The 24,223-nt window shown below is 36.7% G+C and overlaps 1 protein-coding gene across 1 annotated transcript; it reads right to left on the reverse strand.

The window, feature by feature from the left end:
* Positions 1 to 19,381: 19,381 nt before the first annotated feature.
* LOC145159085 (uncharacterized) lies at positions 19,382 to 22,920 on the reverse strand. Its single transcript, XM_079077983.1, has 5 exons — positions 22,355 to 22,920; positions 21,782 to 22,086; positions 21,493 to 21,682; positions 20,986 to 21,356; positions 19,382 to 20,725 (listed from the first exon to the last, which is right to left on the reverse strand). Exons 1-5 carry the CDS (start codon positions 22,488 to 22,490, stop codon positions 19,622 to 19,624), a joined length of 2,106 nt encoding a protein of 701 aa, XP_078934109.1. The 5' UTR covers positions 22,491 to 22,920; the 3' UTR covers positions 19,382 to 19,621.
* Positions 22,921 to 24,223: the final 1,303 nt, after the last annotated feature.

The raw sequence follows: 24,223 nt of genomic DNA on the forward strand, positions 1-24,223 counted from the left end.
TGGCTAGTGTGGATACACTAAAGAGGACAATAACCGATTTCATAAGTATGAGCCAAGTATCCATATTCTCTAAAGTCTTCCAAGGTGTTTTGGTGATTTGTTATTCCACTTGAGTCTTCCACCCTATTGGGGCTAAGCTCTTAAAGTTTGAAGACATCAAGCTACATCAAAAGGTATGTCATCTATCTAGAACTTTGTAGTATAGGTGCTTCATAATATGCTAGTTAGGATGAAACCTTGGAATATTTAATATTTACATGTATAATAGAGAAAACATAGATCCAAGGTTTATAGGGTTACATGTACACCATAGGAGTGTTAGAATGCTCAAAACCCAACAATTTGAGGCATCACACTTGAGGTGCTAGGCTCACAAGGTTCTCAAGGAATCCAAACCACAAAAGGTATGTTTTTCTTCTAGCATTTATGTTTAAAAGTTCCCCATGCTATGATACATAGGATAAGAACCTTGGAAAATCAATTTTGCATGTATCATAGTAAAACATAGATCCAAGGTTTCTAGGGTTGCGTGTACACCATAGGAGTGTTAGAATGCTCAAAACCCAATAGATTGATCTACGGTCGGGTTACCACCAGATGCAAGTCTGTGATGAGGATGTGAAGAAGACGGCTTTTAGGACCCGCTATGGTCACTATGAGTTTGTGGTGATGCCGTTTGGGCTCATCAATGCTCCAGCCGCGTTCATGGACCTCATGAACCGCATTTGCATACCGATGCTGGATCGGTCTGTGATAGTTTTCATCGTTGATATCTTGGTCTATTCCAAGACTCAGGTGCAACATGCGGAGCACCTGAGTGAGGTGATGGAGACACTGAGGAGGGAGAGACTTTTTTCAAAGTTCTCTAACTGTTAGTTATGGTTGCGCGAGGTGCAATATCTTGGGAACCTTGTCAATCATAAGGGTATTCTGGTTGATCCCGCCAAGATAGAGGTCGTGATGCAGTGGGAGATTCCGAGGTCTCCAACTGAGATTCGGAGTTTCCTGGGTCTAGCGGGTTATTAGCGGAGATTTATTCAGGACTTCTCCAAGATTGCAGTTCCTTTGACCCGATTGACCAAGAAGTCAGTGACCTTTCGCTGGCGGCCTGAGCAGCAGGCAGCCTTCGAGACTCTCAGACAGCGGTTATGTGAGGCACTGATCCTGACTTTAGCGGAGGTCATGGATGACTTCGTGGTATACTGTGACGCTTCTATCACATGCATGGGTGCAATGTTGATGCACCTATCCTGACTTTAGCGGAAGGCAGTTGAAGCCTCACGAGGGTAACTATCTAACACATGATTTAGAGCTGGGGGCTACGGTTTTCGCCCTCAAGATTTGGCGGCATTACCTCTATGGGGTCCGTTGTACCATTTACACAGACCACAAGAGTTTGAGGTACCTCATGGACCACAAGTGTTTTAGATTGTTTCGGCTAGAAACCACTCGATCTCATATTCGAACTTTGGGCTGCATACCGCTAAGCTGAAACTTAGAAAAATCATAACTTCCTCATACGAAGTCAGATTTAGACGTTCTTTTTATACACGCACTCGGTTAAACGTATTCTACGACTTTCGTTTAGATCGCTAAGGTCAAATATCTCTCCAGCATAAATTCACTATTTGCGTCGTGCTGTGTCGTGCCGGTTATGTCGCAAAACTTCGACAGGTCATAACTTCTTCGTTATAACTCGGATTTCGGCATTCTTTATATTTTCTGAAACCTTCTGACATATACTACAACTTGGTTAAGATTATTCATTCTAAATAATCTTTTATCAAAATATAACTTTTGATGCTTATCGTCTCTAAATTGACTAGCCCGGATCTACGGGCGTTACAATTATCTCCCCCTTAGGATGATTACGTCCCAGAATCATCAACGAAAATAGGGCTAGTATAATGATTCCATACGTTATATTTCCATCCTAAGCAATAACCATGATGCTCAATCTTGCACCTGCTCTTCGTACTAGGTCGGACTTTCAATCGTAACCTACAAGTTACAAAATAAATCCTTATTGAGGACTCCTTCTTCTTCTTAGGATAAGTACTTCCCCTTATCTATTGTAACAGATCGATGGGTCTTGTTCTAATGACCTTTCATCGGATGATGCAACGCCTAGACTCAAGTCTCTTTGAGTCAAATTCAAGAATGGAATATACCTTCTTTCATATTCTAATGTGATATAATCACATTTTAGCATATAGCATTTCCAGCTACAAGTTTCATTAACAATGAGCGCGATGCTATTGATCGTATTGATTTCAATCTTCTGACTTAAGTCAGATGTTACATCGAACTTGGTTCTCTGAACCACGTAACAAACTTATCGTAGTCGGACTCAATTTGCTATGACCACTAGGGTCAGAATATCAATCATCTTTTTAGTCATTACCGAAACAATGGTAACGACATATATGAATAAAAACGAACTCAATTACAAGCTTCTTGGTAACCTTGTGACTTTCCTTGATCCAAGCGTGAGTCTTGTGCTTCCAGTAGCATAGATCTCTACTACTATTCACACCTACTCATACTCTTCCCAAGTATTGTCTCGCAGTCCCCAAGCTCTAAAATCACAAAACAATTTAACACATAAGAATGTGTCCAAATAATCATAGAAATTTTCCTAGACTCTACTAGGACTTCTTCCATGTGTATCTTCAATCATCAATTCTACTTCAACTCGGTTGGTGATGTAAATTCTAGAAGATGGGACAACTTCAAGAATTACCCCAATCGTTCTATCATCCTGCCAATCGAAGGTGTACTTCAGACGTACCATACTCCTCTAAACGTTCCACTATTTTATCAGAAATATTCTAAAGGCAAGATACCACACTTACGATATCTTCCGAGAGGTGTCATTCACTATCATAAGCCTTTCATTTCCTCCATTTACTCAATTCTCTACGAGTATCCACCATAACGTTTTGTACACCCAAAAAACGTTCAGTGTACCGGGCGAGAATTTAAGATAAGAAAGCTTTATTTACGATAGACGTATAAATCTCATTATCACTCCGAAACGTTTACATGCTAGTTCTAATACCATAGTCATACGCTTAGAATCCTAAAAACATAAGGTTTCCAGACCCGGTCGGCAACAGACCATAGATCCGAACAAATAATATCATATATGGCAAACATATAACATTTAGCACATAAAAGTATTTTAGGCATCTTTCCTAAAATGTACTAGTGCTCGTGTCTAAAATATGGTAGACACTCATCTCACAATCATCGCTTAGCATTCTAAGTTTAAGTCTAGAAATCCTACAAATTCCTACTTCGCTTAAACTAATGCTCTGATACCAACTGTGACATCCCCAATTTCACTGCCAGAAAAGACCGATTTGTTTATGATTTGTTTTAAAATCAGAGTAATCTTTTAAAGAAAAAAGTTGCGGAATTTGTTCCCAAACAAAATATGATAAAACTTTATCAAAACATTTCTCAAAGAGAATGTACTTTTCATTAAACAATAAAACCTCGGGATGTCATGTTCCGATACAGACCAAAAAGCATAAACAATACAATTTAACATTACAGCAGTTATTTACAACTACTGGTCTATAATCCAGAATCTCTCGTCAAGTCAACTAACTTATACTCTTGTGCCTTTACCTGTAATGCAAAGAAAACTGAGTGGCTCAGGCTTGGGAGCATGGTGAGCATATAGGGTTTTCGACCCACAATAATATATTTATTATATACAATCATCAATCAATCCAAATTACCCATCCCCATATCTCCTTTATTTCTTAAGGATTTACCCTAAGAATCAATTATCCTTTTTTCATTTATTCCTAAGGATTGACCTAAGGAATTGACACAAAGTCCACCACTTCCCAGGTCCTCAAATTACAACCGGTAAACACTTAGTTCAACATACTTAGTGAATACCTAGTTCTAACACTCCTAGTGAACACTTAATTCAAAACATATGGCGAACACATCTAGTTCAAAAATACTTAATGAACACAATCCTCTAATGAATAGATAGTTCAAAAACAACTGATAAATACATAGTTCAAAACGTCCATTAAACACTCAGTTCGAAAATACCTGATGAACACATAAGTTCAAAACATATGGTGAACACTTAGTTCAAAATACTTAATGAACACCTAGTTCAAAAACAGCTAGTGAACACTTAGTTCAAAATACTTAACGAACACCTAGTTCAAAAACAGCTAGTGAACACTTAGTTCAAAATACTTAATGAACACCTAGTCCAAAAATAGCTAGTGAATACTTAGTTCAAAATACTTAATGAACACCTAGTTCAAAAACAATGTGATAATAATGTATATCTAAATCCCGCAAGACCACTATTATTAATTAACACATATATATCATATTTCTAAAACAATCTATCCCATCCCGTCGATCCCCACATACTGACCCTACATAATGATCTTACGAGATCTAGTCTAAGGAATCGATATGAACAACGAACTGCCGAAGCTGCTTCGGAAATTCCCTGGCAGCAAACGAGGATCAATAAAGACATCAAATGAGGGGAATAGAATAAATTTCACCACGAACCTTCGTTCGTAAAAGAAAGAACCACAAGACAATTTAGTCAGGGGTAGTTATCTAGATAAAAATGCCTAGCCGTGGTCCGAATATCGTGAGGTATTTTACCCCCAGACTCACCCTATCCAGCATCGAACATTGCCGAGCAGTGGTCTGAATATCGTGAGGTATTTTACCCCCAGACTCACCCTATCCAGCAATATAACACCAGACATACCTATTAGTGGTCTATTACCGACACACTTTATTAGGCAGTCTACGAAGTTTCCTCAATTACTTCGTGAAAAGAAACGCTGACATATGAAGCTCGTTCGATCACTTCATAAAAGAAAGAAACGATGACTCCAATGCACTTTCAAAATAAAAAGTATGGGGAAATACTAATAGAGTACTCCCGTACGCTCCCGTAACCGACACACAATAGTGTCAAAAAGACTTTGTACATGGTAGTACTTCTGGCACATTATAGTACTCTGGTATGCGTAGGACTTGTACCCGAGAACATAATAATACCTCGGCGCAAGCAACACCAAAGACACATGGCTTTGAAAAGAAATTCGTACATAAAATGTACTGTTGTACGTAAGACGTACTCCACCGATCATCGATCTCACCACACACGTACTCTTAATAAGAGGCTACCCAATGTCCAAACTTAATTGAACTAAACATCCCTTTTTAAGTCTTAACCCATCACTAGGCAAACCTACGAAGTTTATAATCAATTTTCGATACTATCTCCGTTTAGGCAACACTAACTAGTGTATACTTAACACAGAGTTTTAAGTAATAATATCATATATTCACATCTTAACACATATTGAACCATAACAGATTCGTACGTTGCATATCATCAAATATATCTAGCACGTATTTCGGGCAATAACAAATACTTTACATACATATATATTTAATACTTTAATCAATACTTGTATTAAAATCATGTCCATGAAAGGGACTATGCACATGATACCTTATCGGATGAACGTATAGTTCAAAAATACATAATCCGTACTCCCAGATCTAAAACTAACCTCCTCACCCTTTTATCTCATTATCAAACTCATCTTTTATCACACACCAACAATCTCATCTACCCATGTTCTACCCAACATATTTGTAGATACAAAAATATTTATACAGTTTAACTCATTTAAAACCAATATAAAACATCCATTCCACACTCATCTCAAATAAACAACAATATACAAACACATAGCACGTATTTCATAGCAAATACTTCATATTTATGTGTTAGAAGAAAGTAACTACACACTCACTTGAATAAGCGATTATCGAACAGCACTACGGCTCTCCAAGTAGTAACTCTTCGGTGAAACCGGGATATCTTCACACACCGGGCTTCTCGTGGGCTGAGCTTCGGCTCGGTAACTCTTTTCTTCTCGGGATCTTCGGAGCTTCGGGACTCGCTTTGGGTCTCGGGATGATACCGGGGCTTCAGGGGTACTTCAAGAAGGCTAGAGAGAGTGTAGGAAGTGAGATATTGAAGGAATTAGCAACCATGGCCGGCTGCCCTTCGATTTCTATTTATAGGGCCATTTTTCTGGATTCACGTCGTGAATCTCAAATATTCACGTCGTGAGTTCAATAGTCATCAGGTGCGTCATCGCCACTTGCGTCTGTCATGCTCCAGAAGTCATAAATACTGAGTTCACGTCGTGAACATTGTATTCACGTCGTGAACTTTGACACAGTATCGGGGTTCGCGCCCCGAACTTCAGAAATTCATATCTTTCTCATACGAGCTCCTTTATCGACGTTCTTCGTATCCACGCGTAGGTAGGATTATGTTCTACAACTCTCATTTAGACTCCGTCGGCTATTTTGAATTTATTTTTATTATATTATTTTTAGTAGGCCGGGCAAGGAAAACTCCGTTATAAATTCATAACTCCATCATCTGAAGTCCGTTTTCGTCTGTCGTTTTACCGTTGGACTACTATCGATGAGATCTTCGATTCTCGTTTAGATTGTTTCGGCTAGAAACCACTCGATCTCATATCCGAACTTTGGGTTGTATATCGCTAAGCTGAAACTTAGAAAAATCATAACTTCCTCATACGGAGTCAGATTTAGACGTTCTTTTTATGCACGCACTCGGTTTAACGTATTCTACGACTTTCATTTAGATCGCCAAGGTCAAATATCGCTCTAACGTAAATTCACTATTTGCGTCGCGATGTGTCGTGCCGATTCTGTCGCAAAACTTCGACAGGTCATAACTTCTTCGTTATAACTCGGATTTCGGCATTCTTTATATTTTCTGAAACCTTGTGACATATACTACAACTTGGTTAAAATTATTTATTCTAAATAATCTTTTATCAAAAAATAACTTTTGATGCTTATCGTCTCTAAATTGACTAGCCCGGATCTACGAGCGTTACAATTATCTCCCCCTTAGGATGATTACGTCCCGGAATCATCAACGAAAATAGGGCTTGTATAATGATTCCATACGTTATCTTTCCATCCTAAGTAATAACCATGATGCTCAATCTTGTACCTGCTCTTCGTACTAGGTTGGACTTTCAATCGTAACCTACAAGTTACAAAATAAATCCTTATTGAGGACTCCTTCTTCTTAGGATAAGTATTTCCCCTTATCTATTGTAACAGATCGATGGGTCATGTTCTAATGACCTTTCATCGGATTATGCAACGCCTAGACTCAAGTCTCTTTGAGTCAAATTCAAGAATGGAATATACCTTCTTTCATATTCTAATGTGATATAATCACATTTTAGCATATAGCATTTCCAGCTACAAGCTTCATTAACAACGAGCGCGATGCTATTGATCGCATTGATTTCAATCTTCTGACTTAAGTCAGATGTTACATCGAACTTGGTTCTCTGAACCACGTAACTAACTCATCGTAGTCGGACTCAATTTCTATGACCACTAGGGTCAGAATATCAATCATCTTTTTAGTCATTACCGAAACAATGGTAACGACATATATGAATAAAAACGAACTCAATTACAAGCTTCTTGGTAACCTTGTGACTTTCCCTGATCCAAGCGTGAGTCCTGTGCTTCCGGTAGCATAGATCTCTACTACTATTCACACCTACTCATACTCTTCCCAAGTATTGTCTCGCAGTCCCTAAGCTCTAAAATCACAAAACAATTTAACACATACGAATCTGTCCAAATAATCATAGAAATTTTCCTAGACTCTACTAGGACATCTTCCATGCGTATCTTCAATCATCAATTCTACTTCAACTCGGTTGGTGATGGAAATTCCAGAAGATGGGAAAACTTCAAGAATTACACCAATCGTTCTATCATCCTGCCAATCGAAGGTGTACTTCAGACATACCATACTCCTCTAAACGTTCCACTATTTTATCAGAAATATTCTAAAGGCAAGATACCACACTTACGATATCTTCCGATAGGTGTCATTCACTCTCATAAGCCTTTCATTTCCTCCATTTACTCAATTCTCTACGAGTCTCCACCATAACGTTTTGTACACCCAAGCAAACGTTCGGTGTACCGGGCGAGAATTTAAGATAAGAAAGCTTTATTTACGATAGACGTATAAATCTCATTATCACTCCGAAATGTTTACATGCTAGTTCTAATACCGTAGTCATACGCTTAGAATCCTAAACACATAAGGTTCCAGACCCGGTCGGCAACAGACCATAGATCCGAACATATAATATCATATATGGCAAACATATAACATTTAGCACATAAAAGCATTTTAGGCATCTTTCCTAAAATGTACTAGTGCTCGTGTCTAAAATATGGTAGACACTCATCTCACAATCATCGCTTAGCATTCTAAGTTTAAGTCTAGAAATCCTACAAATTCCTACTTCGCTTAAACTAATGCTTTGATACCAACTGTGACATCCCCAATTTCACGGCCACAAAAGACCGATTTGTTTATGCTTTGTTTTAAAATCAGAGTAATCTTTTAAAGAAAACAGTTGCGGAATTTGTTCCCAAACAAAATATGATAAAACTTTATCAAAACATTTCTCAAAGAGAATGTACTTTTCATTAAATAATAAAACCTCGGGATGTCATGTTCTGATACAGACCAAAAAGCATAAACAATACAATTTAACATTACAGCAGTTATTTACAACTACTGGTCTATAATCCAGAATCTCTCGTCAAGTCAACCAACTTATACTCTTGTGCCTTTACCTGTAATGCAAAAAAAAACTGAGTGGGTCAGGCTTGGGAGCCTAGTGAGCATATAGGGTTTTCGACCCACAATAATATATTTATTATATTCAATCATCAATCAATCCAAATTACCCATCCCTATATCTCCTTTATTTCTTAAGAATTTACCCTAAGAATCAATTATCCTTTTTTCATTTATTCCTAAGGATTGACCTAAGGAATTGACACAAAGTCCACCACTGCCCAGGTCCTCAAATTACAACCGGTAAACACTTAGTTCAACATACTTAGTGAATACCTAGTTCTAACACTCCTAGTGAACACTTAATTCAAAACATATGGCGAACACATTTAGTTCAAAAATACTTAATGAACACAATCCTCTAATGAACACATAGTTCAAAAATACCTGAGAAACACATAGTTCAAAACGTCCATTAAACACAGAGTTCGAAAATACCTGATGAACACATAAGTTCAAAACATCTGGTGAACACTTAGTTCAAAATACTTAATGAACACCTAGTTCAAAAACAGCTAGTGAACACTTAGTTCAAAATACTTAACGAACACCTAGTTCAAAAACAGCTAGTGAACACTTAGTTCAAAATACTTAATGAACACCTAGTCCAAAAATAGCTAGTGAATACTTAGTTCAAAATACTTAATGAACACCTAGTTCAAAAACAATGTGATAATAATGTATCTCATTATCAAACTCATCTTTTATCACACACCAACAATCTCATCTACCCATGTTCTACCCAACATATTTGTAGATACAAAAATATTTATACAGTTTAACTCATTTAAAACCAATATAAAACATCCATTCCACACTCATCTCAAATAAACAACAATATGCAAACACATAACACGTATTTCATAGCAAATACTTCATATTTATGTGTTAGAAGAAAGTAACTACACACTCACTTGAATAAGCGATTATCGAACAACACTACGACTCTCCAAGTAGTAACTCCTCGGTGAAACCGGGATATCTTCACACACCGGGCTTCTCGCGGGCAGAGCTTCGGCTCGGAAACTCTTTTCTTCTCGGGATCTTCGGAGCTTCGGGACTCGCTTCGGGTCTCGGGATGATACCAGGGCTTCGGGGGTACTTCAAGAAGGCTAGAGAGAGTGTAGGAAGTGAGAGATTGAAGGAATTAGCAACCATGGCCGACTGCCCTTCAGTTTCTAATTATAGGGCCATTTTTCTGGATTCACGTCGTGAATCTCAAATATTCACGTCGTGAATCTCAAATATTCACGTCGTGAGTTCAATAGTCATCAGGTGCGTCATCGCCACTTGCGTCTGTCAGGCTCCAGAAGTCATAAATACTAAGTTCATGTCGTGAACAATGTATTCACGTCGTGAACTCTGACACAGTATCGGGGTTCGCGCCCCGAACTTTAGAAATTCATATATTTCTCATATGGGCTCCGTTTTCGACGTTCTTTATATCCACGCGTAGGTGAGATTATGCTCTACAACTCTCATTTAGACTCCGTCAGATAATTTTGACTTTATTTTTATTATATTATTTTTAGTAGTCCGGGCAAGGAAAACTCTGTTATAAATTCATAACTCCTTCATCTGAACTCCGTTTTCGTCTGTCTTTTTACCGTTGGACAACTATCGATGAGATCTTCGATTCTCGTTTAGATTGTTTCGGCTAGAAACCACTCGATCTCATATTCGAACTTTGGGTTGCATACCGCTAAGTAGAGATGCACACAAAAACCGGTTTCACTATTCAAAACCGGATCCAATCCGAAACCAGATTGGGTCAAAACCGGTTTTGACCAAACCGGATCGGATCGGATTTAAAACCGGATTTTCAATCGGATCCTAATCCTATATTCGAAATCGGATTTGATACCGGATCGTAAACCGGATTCTCTAAAAACCGGATCCAAATCCGTCCCAAAATCCGATTATAACCCACTAAAATCGGTTTAAATAGGTTTCAAATTGGATTCGGATTTCAGTTGGAACCGGATCGGATTTGACTGGATTCGGATCGGATTTTGACCGGATCGGATTTTTGATGACGTAAGCGAAACCGGATCGGATTCGGATCCGGATCGGATCGGATCGGATTCGGGTTTTGTGCATCTCTACCGCTAAGCTGAAACTTAGAAAAATCATAACTTCCTCATACGAAGTCAGATTTAGACATTCTTTTTATGCACGCACTCGGTTTAACGTATTCTACGACTTTTGTTTAGATCGCTAAGGTCAAATATCGCTCTAACGTAAATTCACTATTTGCGTCGCGCTGTGTCGTGTCGGTTCTGTCGCGAAACTTCGACAGGTCATAACTTCTTCGTTATAACTCGGATTTCGGCATTCTTTATATTTTCTGAAACCTTGTGACATATACTACAACTTGGTTAAGATTATTCATTCTAAATAATCTTTTATAAAAAAATAACTTTTGATGCTTATCGTCTCGAAATTGACTAGCCCGGATCTACGGGCGTTACAATTATCTCCCCTTAGGATGATTACATCCCGGAATCATCAATGAAAATAGGGCTTGTATAATGATTACATACGTTATCTTTCCATCCTAAGTAATAACCATGATGCTCAATCTTGCACCTGCTCTTCGTACTAGGTTGGACTTTCAATCGTAACCTACAAGTTACAAAATAAAACCTTATTGAGGACTCCTTCTTCTTCTTAGGATAATTACTTCCCCTTATCTATTGTAACAGATCGATGGGTCATGTTCTAATGACCTTTCATCGGATGATGCAACGCCTAGACTCAAGTCTCTTTGAGTCAAATTCGAGAATGGAATATACCTTCTTTCATATTATAATGTGATATAATCACATTTTAGCATATAGCATTTCCAGCTACAAGCTTCATTAACAACGAGCGCGATGCTATTGATCGCATTGATTTCAATCTTCAGACTTAAGTCAGATGTTACATCGAACTTGGTTCTCTGAACCACGTAACAAACTCATCCTAGTTGGACTCAATTTGCTATGACCACTAGGTCCAGAATATCAATCATCTTTTTAGTCATTATCGAAACAATGGTAACGACATATATGAATAAAAACGAACTCAATTACAAGCTTCTTGGTAACCTTATGACTTTCCCTGATCCAAGCGTGAGTCCTGTGCTACCAGTAGCATAGATCTCTACTACTATTCACACCTACTCATACTCTTCCCAAGTATTGTCTCGCAGTCCCCAAGCTCTAAAACCACAAAACAATTTAACACATACAAATGTGTCCAAATAATCATAGAAATTTTCCTAGACTCTACTAGGACTTCTTCCATGCGTATCTTCAATCATCAATTCTACTTCAACTCGGTTGGTGATGGAAATTCCAGAAGATGGGACAACTTCAAGAATTACACCAATCGTTCTATCATCCTGCCAATCGAAGGTGTACTTCAGACGTACCATACTCCTCTAAACGTTCCACTATTTTATCAGAAATATTCTAAAGGCAAGATACCACACTTACGATATCTTCCGATAGGTGTCATTCACTATCATAAGCCTTTCATTTCCTCCATACTCCTCTAAACGTTCCACTATTTTATCAGAAATATTCTAAAAGCGAGTAGATCGGCCAGAGTGAAACCCTAATTTCGGCGTTTTGCACCCTATTTAAGCTCCTTAACCCCCACCCCTTGGCCTCATTTCCACCCTCCCTGTCCCCAAACCCTAATCTACGAAACCCTAGAGCTTTATTTGAGAGTGTGATCCATTTTTAGTGATATTTGTGTACTTTTGAAGCTTGTGGAAGAAGAAAAAGATAGAGGGCTCAAGAAGGGAAGAGTAGATCCAGAAACTACACACCATTTGCTACATTTTATGGTAATCAAGTTTCTATCTTGGTTATTAGTTCATTAGATCTCTTTATGTCCATCTTTATGAGGGTTTTTGGTCCAAGAATGATTGCTTTTGGAGAATGATCGACCACCAAGTGGGTATTTTTCCAGATCTAGGACCTAGAGGGGTTGATATGACATAAAGGTGAAAACTTTATGCCATTGGAGCCCCTATGCAAGGCATAAAGTGTCATATTGGCCTTTTTAGCCTCAAAAGGGCATGCATGTGGAAAAATGTAGGAACTTTATGTGTCCAAGTAGTGTTAGGGGGTTTAGATCTGAGGTTGTAAGATTTAGTTGGGTGTATGGATGACATAAGGACCAACTTCTAGGTCCCAAGGAATTAGGGTTTGAGCTAAACCCTTTAAGAAGAGGTATTAATGGGTAATGTTAGAAACTTTACCCTTAAAAGGACATTTTAAGGGTTTTTGTGAAGTATGAAGCTTGGATCTGAAGTGTAGGGGCTTAATCCATTAAGATAGCCCAAACAGACATGGGAACTCGACGAGTCCAGAAAGGGACTTGACGAGTTGAGTCGGGTTGTCCTGATCCTATGCTAGGTAGAACTCGACGAGTCTGTGAGGGGACTCGACGAGTTGACTCGGTTGATCACGAGTCTGAGTAGTATAGGAACTCGTCGAGTTAGGAGGTAACTCGACGAGTTGAGTCGACTGAGAGTTGACCTTGAATTTGACTTTGACCAGGATGTTGACTTTGACCAGGGGTAAAATGGTCATTTTACCCTAAAAAGGATTATCAGATTTTGATTAAGTGTTATTGTGAAATTGATCGCCAGGGAGTCATTGGAGTAGCCGTCAGAGATTCCTCACACAAGATTTCATAGCTAGCATACGAGGTGAGTTTACTCTAGTAGGAACGGGTCTAAGGCACAAAGGTGGGCCCGTTTAGTTATTAGTAGTTCCGGACTATGGTCTGATGCCGGGCGGGGCCCGATGTAGGTTTATATGCTTTTCCGGATTTCGATCCGATGCCGGGGCGGTCCCGCAGAATGCTTGTATGCTTGATGTCTGTGTGATTCTTGTATGTGTTGTACTTGTATGTTTCCAGACTTTGGTTCGATGTCGGGGCGGTGCCGAGGAATGTTAGTATGCTTCCGGACTATGGTACGATGCCGGGCGGGGCCCGAGGAATGTTTAAATGTTAATGGTATATGCTTTGGTTTTTGTGTATTATTTGATTGTGTTCACATGTATTCGGAGATGTGCTCGATGTCGGGCAAGGCTCGATGTCGGGCGGGGCCCGATGTCGAATAAGGTTCGATGTCGGGAAAGAGGATGTCGAGCCTGACTCGATGTAGCAGGGGTGGGGCCCAAGATATGTTTATGGGATATGTGTATGGTATGTGGTAGTTGGGGAGACTCGCTAAGCTTTGTGCTTATAGTTTTCAGTTTTGGTTTCAGGTACTTCCACTAGCAAGGGGAAGAGATCGGGATGACTGCATGGCACACACCACCGTTTTTGGTCTGGGGGGAATTACTCTGATTTTAACATTTGAGTTTGTTACATGGACAGATATTATTTTATTTTGAGATAAATGGTTTATGACTTTTATGTGATGGATGATATTGATGTTTTTTACTAATGAATGAAAACGAAATTTTTGGGCTATATTTTTGGGATGTTTCAATACGGCCGAAACCAAGCTATGCCATACATAGGGGAAATTACACCCTACATAACAATCCGATTGCCAACCCCTCAAACTTTCAGGTAAGGACCTTTACAATGTTTTAATGGATAAAGTTTCGAGCTTTACCCATTAAGAGACTCTAATAAGCAAGATCTAAAATTTATGCACTAAAAGACCAAAAATGCTAACACAACATCCATGGCTTAAAGAACAAGCACCAAATCACAACTTTCCTAGTTCAACAAGTCCCAAGAGTGTTCCATATAACTTAAAATTTGATGGAGCTGCCTCAACCCCCAAAACACAAGCTTGAGGGACCAAGAAGTGAGAAATATGACATATAACAAGATATAAGAAATCAATGAGCAATTTAGAAGCTTTTTACATACAATGGTCCAGAAAATGAAGCAACATTGTTGGATCTATACTTCAACCGTTCTTCTATACACTTTGCAACCACTTTGTTCTCCAAGATTCAACCTTCCCATGGAGAAATAAGCTCATAGATGATGCCAAGGCTCAAAACAAGAAAGAGGAGGCTAGGGTTTCTCAAGGAATGAGCTTAGCTAATGGAGGCTAGTCATGAGAGGGTTTCCTAGAACTTAGAGCCCTTAAATAATGCTCAAAACCAAAGAATTAGGGTTTTGATCTGCCGCAATTACGCCCTGCGTAGCATAACCTCTCCATGTGTAGGTCATTAAACCCATGCCAATATTTCAACATCTACACCCTGCGTAAGTTTCATACGCCCTGCATAACTTGCTTACGCCCTGTGTAGGACAAAACCCTAAACATCCAATTCAACTTCAAACAACCATAACTTATTCGTTTCAACTCCGTTTTCGACGCTCTTTATTTGCACAGAAATGTATTGACAAGCCCAAGTATCCTATCTAGTTATCTTTGTCTTAGCACATGTTGAAATAAAACTATAATCCCTGAAAGAAGCCCGATAACTTTTCCCATATTACCCTTTTCTTCGAAGCGCAATTCGAGGGATTTAAACATTTAACCAAACATTGTCATCATCCGATAGGGTCTAAACTCTAATCTCTTGGATTGCAAGACCTTTACTCGATCCATTTATGACCCGCTATCCCGATAAAAGAAACATCCAAAACTAGGTGTTACATATATATATATATATATATATATATATATATATATATATATATATATATATATATATATATATATACATACACACACACACACACACACATATATATATATATATATATATATATATATATATATAGTTAGTTAGTTAGTTAGTTAGTTAGTTAGGTCGGTAGGATCATGTATAAACTATAAGTATTGTTTGAATGTATAACCAAATATGGTCCAATAATTTGATAATGGCATTATAGTAAATTGGTTAATCATATTAATTATTATATGAATTAATTCCTTATAATTTTAGAAAATTAATCAATTGATTTGATTTAAAATCCACCATTTCAGGAATTAATCCTTACCTTATCACCAATCAGTTGACAATACCTTTCTCCCATATGATCAAACCTACAACCTCATGTATGATTGCCCATTTTTCCTCTTCATCAGGTAATTATTCAACTCATTTTATTGATATTACTTTAGAAACGAATTTAAGTGGTTATTAAATTAATCTCTCCATCGCTTGATGTCATAACAACATCTCCTTTACTTATTATCATGCTTCCTCTTTACCTCTATCTACTACAAATCCCAAATTTAAATTCGGTCCTTATCTATATATGCTCTTTTTTTCAAACCTCAACTTACAACTAAAATAGTCTCCTAAATCATAAGGTAATCTGTATCTCTTTAAGGAAAACAACATACATCTACAAAGTTATGTGATACACACCCACCATAGCCACGACCACAACTACACTCACATGTACTACTGTACCCCCTCTCTTTGTCTATACACATGCACACACTAACACTACTATTTTCCTCTGTATGTTTCAATAGAGTGAAGCTATGGTTTCATTTCAGATTCGAACAAAACTAAGCTTATATTTGGGTATGAGTTGGAATCTATTTTACGTTTCGTTTGGATTTCCATTGTTCCCTAGTCCAAAACATGTATAGGGGTTCTATGGTTTGGATTTTTTTTTTCAGTTTAGTTTGATTTGGATTTCCATCTTCGCATGCTCCAACATCAGGTATGAGAGGTATAAGGTTCTTAAAATTTTTTGATAAAATGTTTGTGCTTATCTAGATGTTTCTTTAAATAGAAAAGTTATAATTTTTGTTTGATTTAACTTTCAACAAAAGTATATTCTTACAATGTGAAAATAATTTTAGTTTTTGGCTATCCTCTTATTGAATCATAATTTTATACTTAGCATGGCTTTATTCTTCATTACGAATCTGTTTTATAAGTACTTGTCAGAATTTAATTGTGCATTGCTTTTGATTTTTTTAAATGTTTTTATACATGGGTATTTTCTTGTTCATTGGTTTAACTATTCAATTAATTTAGGACTTGATTAATATGTAGTTGTCAGTTAAGGTAGGCGTAACATGACATATAAGCTGCAAGTTTTAAGCTAGGATTTATATGAGAAAACTAACTTTAATTGTTTTGTGCTTTGTATCGAATTTTCCTGCAATATGAAAAAATAAAGGGATTGGGTGGTTTTAGTATAGACAATCGGAAAATGGGTATTTCTTGAATTATGTTTTCTATAACATTTGAATCAAATCTTTGTAGGAACCCTAATTAATGGACAAAATTGATTGCTTATTATTAAAACTATCAAATAAGAAAGTAATAGTCTTGAGAATGCCTATATTTAAGAGAAAGACTAAAAGCATAAGCTAACAACCTATTTTATAAAGATATGAACCATCTATTAGAATGACGATCACTTCTTTTTATCTTTGTTACTTTTTGGAACATTATATTTATATGATTCACTAGTTTTTGTATCTGATAAATTTGAATTAACATGCTTTTAGGAATGCATTTGTTGATTATTAGATCAATAGAAACATGTTGATTAAAGACCCCTTTTAGGTTCTTTGTTTGTTTATTTGGCTTTTACACAAGGAATTCATTGGTGATTTTATTATATTACTACCAAGAAGCGTATTTTTAAAGAGTTAGTTATGATTCTTAAAGAAAGAATTCTGATTCTTAAAGCATTAACAATGGCTGATGGTGGTGGTTTGCATTGATGAACTCTTGATGGCGACAATTTTATGCAGATAAATGGCAGGAGATGATGGCGATACAAGTGTTGGTGGATATCAATCAAAGAAATTGGAAACATAAAATATTTCAGACTTTGTATTCTTCAAGAATGCTTAAATTCTTCAATAATTCTTCAATTGTATAATTTGTTTTTGTGTTATAGAGTTAGAAAACTATATTCTTAAAGAATTGCTTCAATTTTTAAAATAAGTTGTGGTGTAACACGGCTAAACAATTCAGTTCTTTGAGAATTACTAGCCTTTTCATATAGGAGTTTTCAGTGTTTGAATCATGGGGGTTTCAGTTATGAATTGGGCAGAGGGTATGCTACATACTTCAGTGAATTTGCATATCGCCAAAGGGCAAGCCCTCTCGCTTATTCTTGATAAGTGGGGAGTCGCAATCGGTGGCTGGAAACCCGTTGGTGACCTACTAAATTACACTTACATATTAGCATATTATGAAAAACCTATGAAGATTTCATATATTGTACGCTTAAAGTGAGGTTCAAATATCATATTATTGTGTCTCAGGTAAAATAAATTGGCATGTCTTGAGTCGTGCATGCATTTTTATTTTTCATTTCGTATCATGGGTTGGGTATGTGTTGACTATTTGCGAGTACATGTGAGGTCATAACCTTGTGAACCTATCGATGGTGTCTAGTTGAAGGCTTTGAACATTATAGATAGATTATTGTTACATGTCTAGGCTAGATATATATGTGTGATGATACATTATTGATGACTAAAGGGTATTACTTTTATGCATTTTGAATTGCTTATGCTTAGAGAAAAAATATTTAGAGATACACTTTAGGATTGCTATTACTAAAATGTTTGTCCCTGAGGTGGCCCTTAGGCCCTAAGGGGGATACATAGGGTATGCGACAACATATGGTCTCGAAAAAAATAGGGCCCTAATTTTAGCCAAAATATATATATATATATATATATATATATATATATATATATATATATATATATATATATATATATATATATATATATATATATATATATATATATATATATATCACTTTATTCAAACTATATTCATAAAAGTCTTGTGGTTCACTTGGGGTGCGCTGTTCCTCTTGCCAAACCCGTCAATTTTTGTCGACGTACAATTTTTCAAATATCACTTTTTACTGCAAGTTACAATTTCAGTCATTAATTATGCTCCATGCTTCACAATCTACCTCATCCCCCAATCATATTTTACTCCAAGTTAATATTTGAATTTATGCTACATGCTTCACAATCTACCTCACCTCCCAATTTCTTCTACTAAACTTGCATTGTTCTAACCAAAATAATTTTTTCAAAGTATATTGTTATTTTCAAATGTTAATCCCTATATTGAGTGATAAAATTAACAATAAACCCATATAGTATAAATAACGATATTATATGTAAGTGTCGTAGTGTCATCTGAATTGTTTTTGAAACCTAAATGGGTATTTAACGAGCCATATTTTGGGAGTTTTTATTTAACGAGTCATATTTTGGGTATCCCTTGTATTCTTGATTACAAACTCGTGCAAAGATTTCTCCTACTTGTCTGTAAATTATGTATATCAACCGAAATACATAAATCTCATTATGTTTATTTCTCTGTTTTCTTGCTTTTATCCCAACAAAAAATATTCTAGGGTATGTACAATGCAAAAAAGAATAAAAAGAAGTACGACTGAACTAAATTTCATTATTTTTTGTTAATGAAAAAACAATCATATGCTTTTCTCCTAATGTGATATGCGCAATTTGCAAATCAGAAAACTATTTTACAAATTAGTTTGAGAGTCACTGATTATAAGTGGGTCAAGAGTAATCTTGATTTATGTGCTATCTACGTTCTTCCCATTTTTATTATCTGGCTTATGGACATGTTATTTAAAAAGTAGACTTGAATTCATGACTTCTAAGGCTGTTACCAGGTCTTAACAACACTATAAGGACTTAAGCCTTATATAGAGTTCATTGAACAACTTAACCGTATGCAAAAATGGGTCTACTTTTACTATTTCTTAATACAAACTTGAGAAGACATAGTCTATATGAGGGAAAGATTATCAATTATGAACGTTGATAGAAGAAATCGTGAACTCATTTTTTATCCTGTTTCCATTTGGTCAATGAAAACCTTGAGTTAATGGAATATGGGTGCAAATATTATTCCTCTATTTTTCGCCCTCTGAACTTGAATCATTGTCACTCTCATCGGCATATCCTCTGTAAACTTTTGAATTGGCACTCATGAACCTTGAAATAGTACTTGTATACCTTTGACTTGTATCCTCACCATCACTTTCATCTGTAAACTCTATATCACTGTGGTCATCTCCCCTCGATTTAGATTTACGCATGCTTTTAGTTTTGCTTCGATCACCTTTCAAGGTCTTCTTGCTCCGACTAGAATTCATCCTTTTTGGTCTTGGCTTCATTGAGTCTTTTCCTTCTGTGTTAAACATAACTCTCTTCTTGGTTGATTTTGTTCGTGGTTTTGATTTAGAGTTTAGCAAAGTTGATGTGTTTGTCTTGTCTTCATCTGAAGATTCCTCTTCGCTATACGCATCTTCCTCATATACAACCGATGAATCATCAGAATTATCATCCGAAGAAGTTTGATCTTTCTTACTAGGTTCTGCCATTGGTTGTATTTCTGGCACTAATATTGGCTCTCGCTCTGGCTCAGAGTCTGAACTTGAGCTTGAACTTGAACTTGAACTTGATGGCACTGGTTCTTGTACCGGTTCTGGTATAGGAACCGGTACTGGCTCAGGCTCTGGATCTGAATCCGAACTTGAACTTGAACTTGAATCAGGTTCAGGTTCAGGTTCGGGCTCTGGTTCTGGCTCGGGCTCTGGCTGGGGTTCTGGCTCCAACTCAGACTCTTGGTCAGAATCCGTTACCAGCTCAGGCTGTGGCTCTGGATTTGGTTCTAGCACAGGTCGATTAAATGGCTCTATCTTCACTTTAAGCTCATTTTCTGAATCAGAGTCTGACGATGATGATGATGAGGATGAGGATGAAGGCGGGTTATATGGCTCCACCTTCAGATCAAGCTCACTTGCCGCTAGTGATGTAAACCCTTCTGGATCTTCTGTGAGGAAGCTCAGACCATCTACAATGTCAGATATCAATGGACGCATGTATGTCTCCTCTTGTAAACACATAGCTGCTACACCAACAGCTTGATTTAAATTCTTTTCAGGAATTACTCCTTTGAACATAGGATCTGCCAGTTCTTGGAATCTCTTTGGATCTCTAAAATATGGTTGTGCCTGTTTCAGTCAAAGCAGACAGGTTAATTTAGAATAATAAAAAAGAACCAAATGGAATCTCTTTGGATCTCTAAAATATGGTTGTGCCTGTTTCAATCAAAGCAGACAAGTTAATTTAGAATAATAAAAAAAAACTTTGGTTCGTCTAGAGAAACCCTAATAAAAAGATTTTTCCAGGCTTAAAAACTGGTTGAATAATGGGCTGATGAATATTTTAAATTAAAGAATTTCAACTATAAGAAAGGTAGAAACTAGATTACCCAAGACACAAGATTTTGCTCATCTGTAGGGCGAGAGGTGTCCAAAGCTTTTCTCCCGGTGATAAGCTCTAATAGAATAACTCCAAAACTATAAACATCAGATTTGACTGTGAGTTGACCAGTTTTTTCATATTCTGGAGCACAACCAACCATTCCGACCACCCTTTGCTGCACATTACCGGTGTAACTCTCTAGATTGACATACCCATAATCTGTGACCTTTGGTTCAAAGTTTTCATCCAACAAAACATTGGTACCCTTAAGGTTGCGACACAGAACAGGTGGATTGACCTTTTCATGTAAATATTGCATGGCTTGTGCAGCTCCTGAGGCAGCTTTCATCCTTGTGATCCAATCTAATGGTCTTTTCTCTGGTGAAAGGTCAGTCATTCAAACACAAGTTATTTCCATGAACATTAGAAAATTTTAGTATATATGAGTTGGGTTTGTGATTGTGATATATTGATTTACTAAAGAACATAGCAGAACTCAGGAACATAAAATTACCAAATAGATTATCTTTAAGGGAACCGTTTGGCATGTAATCATAAACCAAAAGCTTCTGATCTCCCTCAACACAATATCCGATAAGATCTACAAGATTTGGATGCTGAAGGGCACTCAACCTGCTCACTTCTTCTAAGAACTCGATATTTGCTTTGAAACCATTTTTATCCAGTTGCTTCACAGCCACAACCTGGATGTACATCAACATCATATTATTATAATCTGTTTTCAAAACAGGATAAAAAGATTCGGATTAATTAATATCAGTAAAATGAGTGTATTAATTAACCTTGCCATCAGCCAAAGTTCCCTTATAAACTTTTCCAAATCCACTTTCCCCTAATAGACATTCTCTCTTGAAATTCTTGGTGGCTGCAACCAACTCATGTAATTTGAATGTACCAGTCGGAACTTCTTCTATTGGTTCGTATGGAGTAGTGGTGGCAGGAGCAACTGGAGCAACAACAACAGGCTGAGCAGCAACAGTAGCACCACCCCCACCAACACCATCATCAATGTCAACGATTTGCTCTTGTTTGCTTAAATCGTTTTGTTTGTATGAATCATATTTTTTGTTTGAACCGGTGATTTTCACTGGAACGAAGAGAATTGAGTATCTTGTTCAGTAATGTAAAAAAGTCATTTTATATCACCCATTCATAAATTTTTGGCTAATTTTTATTCTGTGAAATGCATCAAGAAATCAAGATTTTGTTTTCCCTTCAATGGCAATCAATGTAGATAATAACCAATGCAATCGATTTATTATTTTAGGTCAAATCAGAATCGATAAGTGTTTATGAGAAAAATAAGTACAAACGATGCATGGATCTGATGAAAAATTCTATACATATAAACATACCAGTAGTTTGTTTTTTCAGGGGATTTTCTTTAGGTTGTGCGACAGGCAACTCCCCGTCTTCCTTCTTATCTTCGTTCTTTTCATCTGGTTTCTTTCCTTTAGATTTCTTTCCTCTAAGGCATGGCAAACAATTCATTCTTTATGCTATAATATATACGTCTATTAATGTTTTTTCAAAAATAGAAAACACACAAAGAATAAATAACTTCGACCGAAGAAAAAAGAAAAAGAAAAGGAGTATGTTTTGGATGTTTATTGCTATATATGTTCTATATGTTCTTCAATTAAAGCGTTTTATCAATTCCCGTGTAGCTCCCTGGATTCATAATTTGTTTTGCATGAAGTCTTACAGGGAGATAGAGATTGAAGATTGTCAAAGAAAAATGTAAAACAGGCAACACGTATTTCCTGAAAAACGATGAGATCAACGAAAACAGAATGAATAGGGTCCTCCAGGCTCCGAATAGAGGGACTTGAAGGACCCGTAATGCACCAAAGTGTATAAGAGTCTAACAAAATGAAAGATCAGGAGAGGAAAAGAGTGCCATGGCTTTGACAAAGCTTTTTGGATGGAGAAATTTGTGGAGATTGTGTGGACATTCTCATAGATGTCATTCCTTTTTCTTAGTTAGCACTTCTATAAAATGACAAAAATTTGTACTCTAGAAAACCTAATTTCAATGGACGTTATATTTCCTTGTAATTATGTTTACACATATGTGGTAATGATGCATGCATTAAAATGAACTTTATGACTTTTTATAGTTCTTTTTCTCCTTTCTTATTAGGCGATTTATTCTAAGAGTTTAGCTTTGGAGCTTCACACTACAACAACTACAACGTTGAGCAACGAAAAGTTGTCTTTGTATATCAGGAAGTCGTTCGTGTAGATATATACTCGGCAATGATGGCTCGTCTATGGTTCTTTGCTATTGCTTGATGTCATGTGTAGAAAGTGCTCGCTGAATCATTTGCCGTTATAGACTACCTTTTTTCCAATGACATCTCATCATAGAACTCTGTCGATATAAACATTAAAATCGTAATTAAATACCTATAAGTACAACATACGATCTGCAAGTACATTCAAATCTTCATATTTATCACCTATGAATTCAAATTTCCCAAAAACAATTAAAAACGAATACAAAATGATTTAAAATTTAATACGAAATTAAACATTCAAAGTCTAATACAAATGTTACAACTCAAAATTTTATACCAAAACTAGTGTTTATAACCGGATGTTTTCTTCTCATCGTTTACCCCATGTGCCTGTTTAGACGGATTGAAGCACAATTGTAGTGGAATGCTTGATAGTTAGGAATGGTTGGTACTATAAAATAAGAAGACAAAGTTTTATGAAATTCTATGCTCTTAACAAAATTAAAGTAGAAAGAAAACTAATTAAGACACACCTCAATTTGTTGAACACGTAAATTTCTCTATACAGGTACAAAAACAAAGTAAACACACAATTCTCGTTGTGAATATGAACTCTAAAAACACACACATATATAGAAGCACACTTATTTTATGACAAATAATACATTGTCTAGTGGGTATTCAAAATGTTAAACAACAAAGGAATACATAGAAACCCTAACGTGATTATTTTCACAAATCAACACCGTATCAAGCCTTACCCATCTCACGTGAAAATTCCGATTGCACTAAGTAAAAACTCTAGTTTTCTTTTCGGCATCTCTACCGCCGGCGACTGCAGAATTACAAGTCACATCTATAAAGAGGGTCCATTTCTTTGGATCTTCTATATCTTGAAGCAATTGAACTTCTTTTCGTCTTCAGGTTGAAGATCCAGACTAAAATCAGCCACAAAATTTTCTAATGCGTGTGATTTTATGGCAG

Source organism: Lactuca virosa, chromosome 2 (genome assembly GCF_052849685.1).
Source record: "Lactuca virosa cultivar CGN04683 chromosome 2, Lactuca_virosa_CGN04683_v6, whole genome shotgun sequence".
Taxonomy (NCBI): Eukaryota; Viridiplantae; Streptophyta; class Magnoliopsida; order Asterales; family Asteraceae; genus Lactuca; species Lactuca virosa.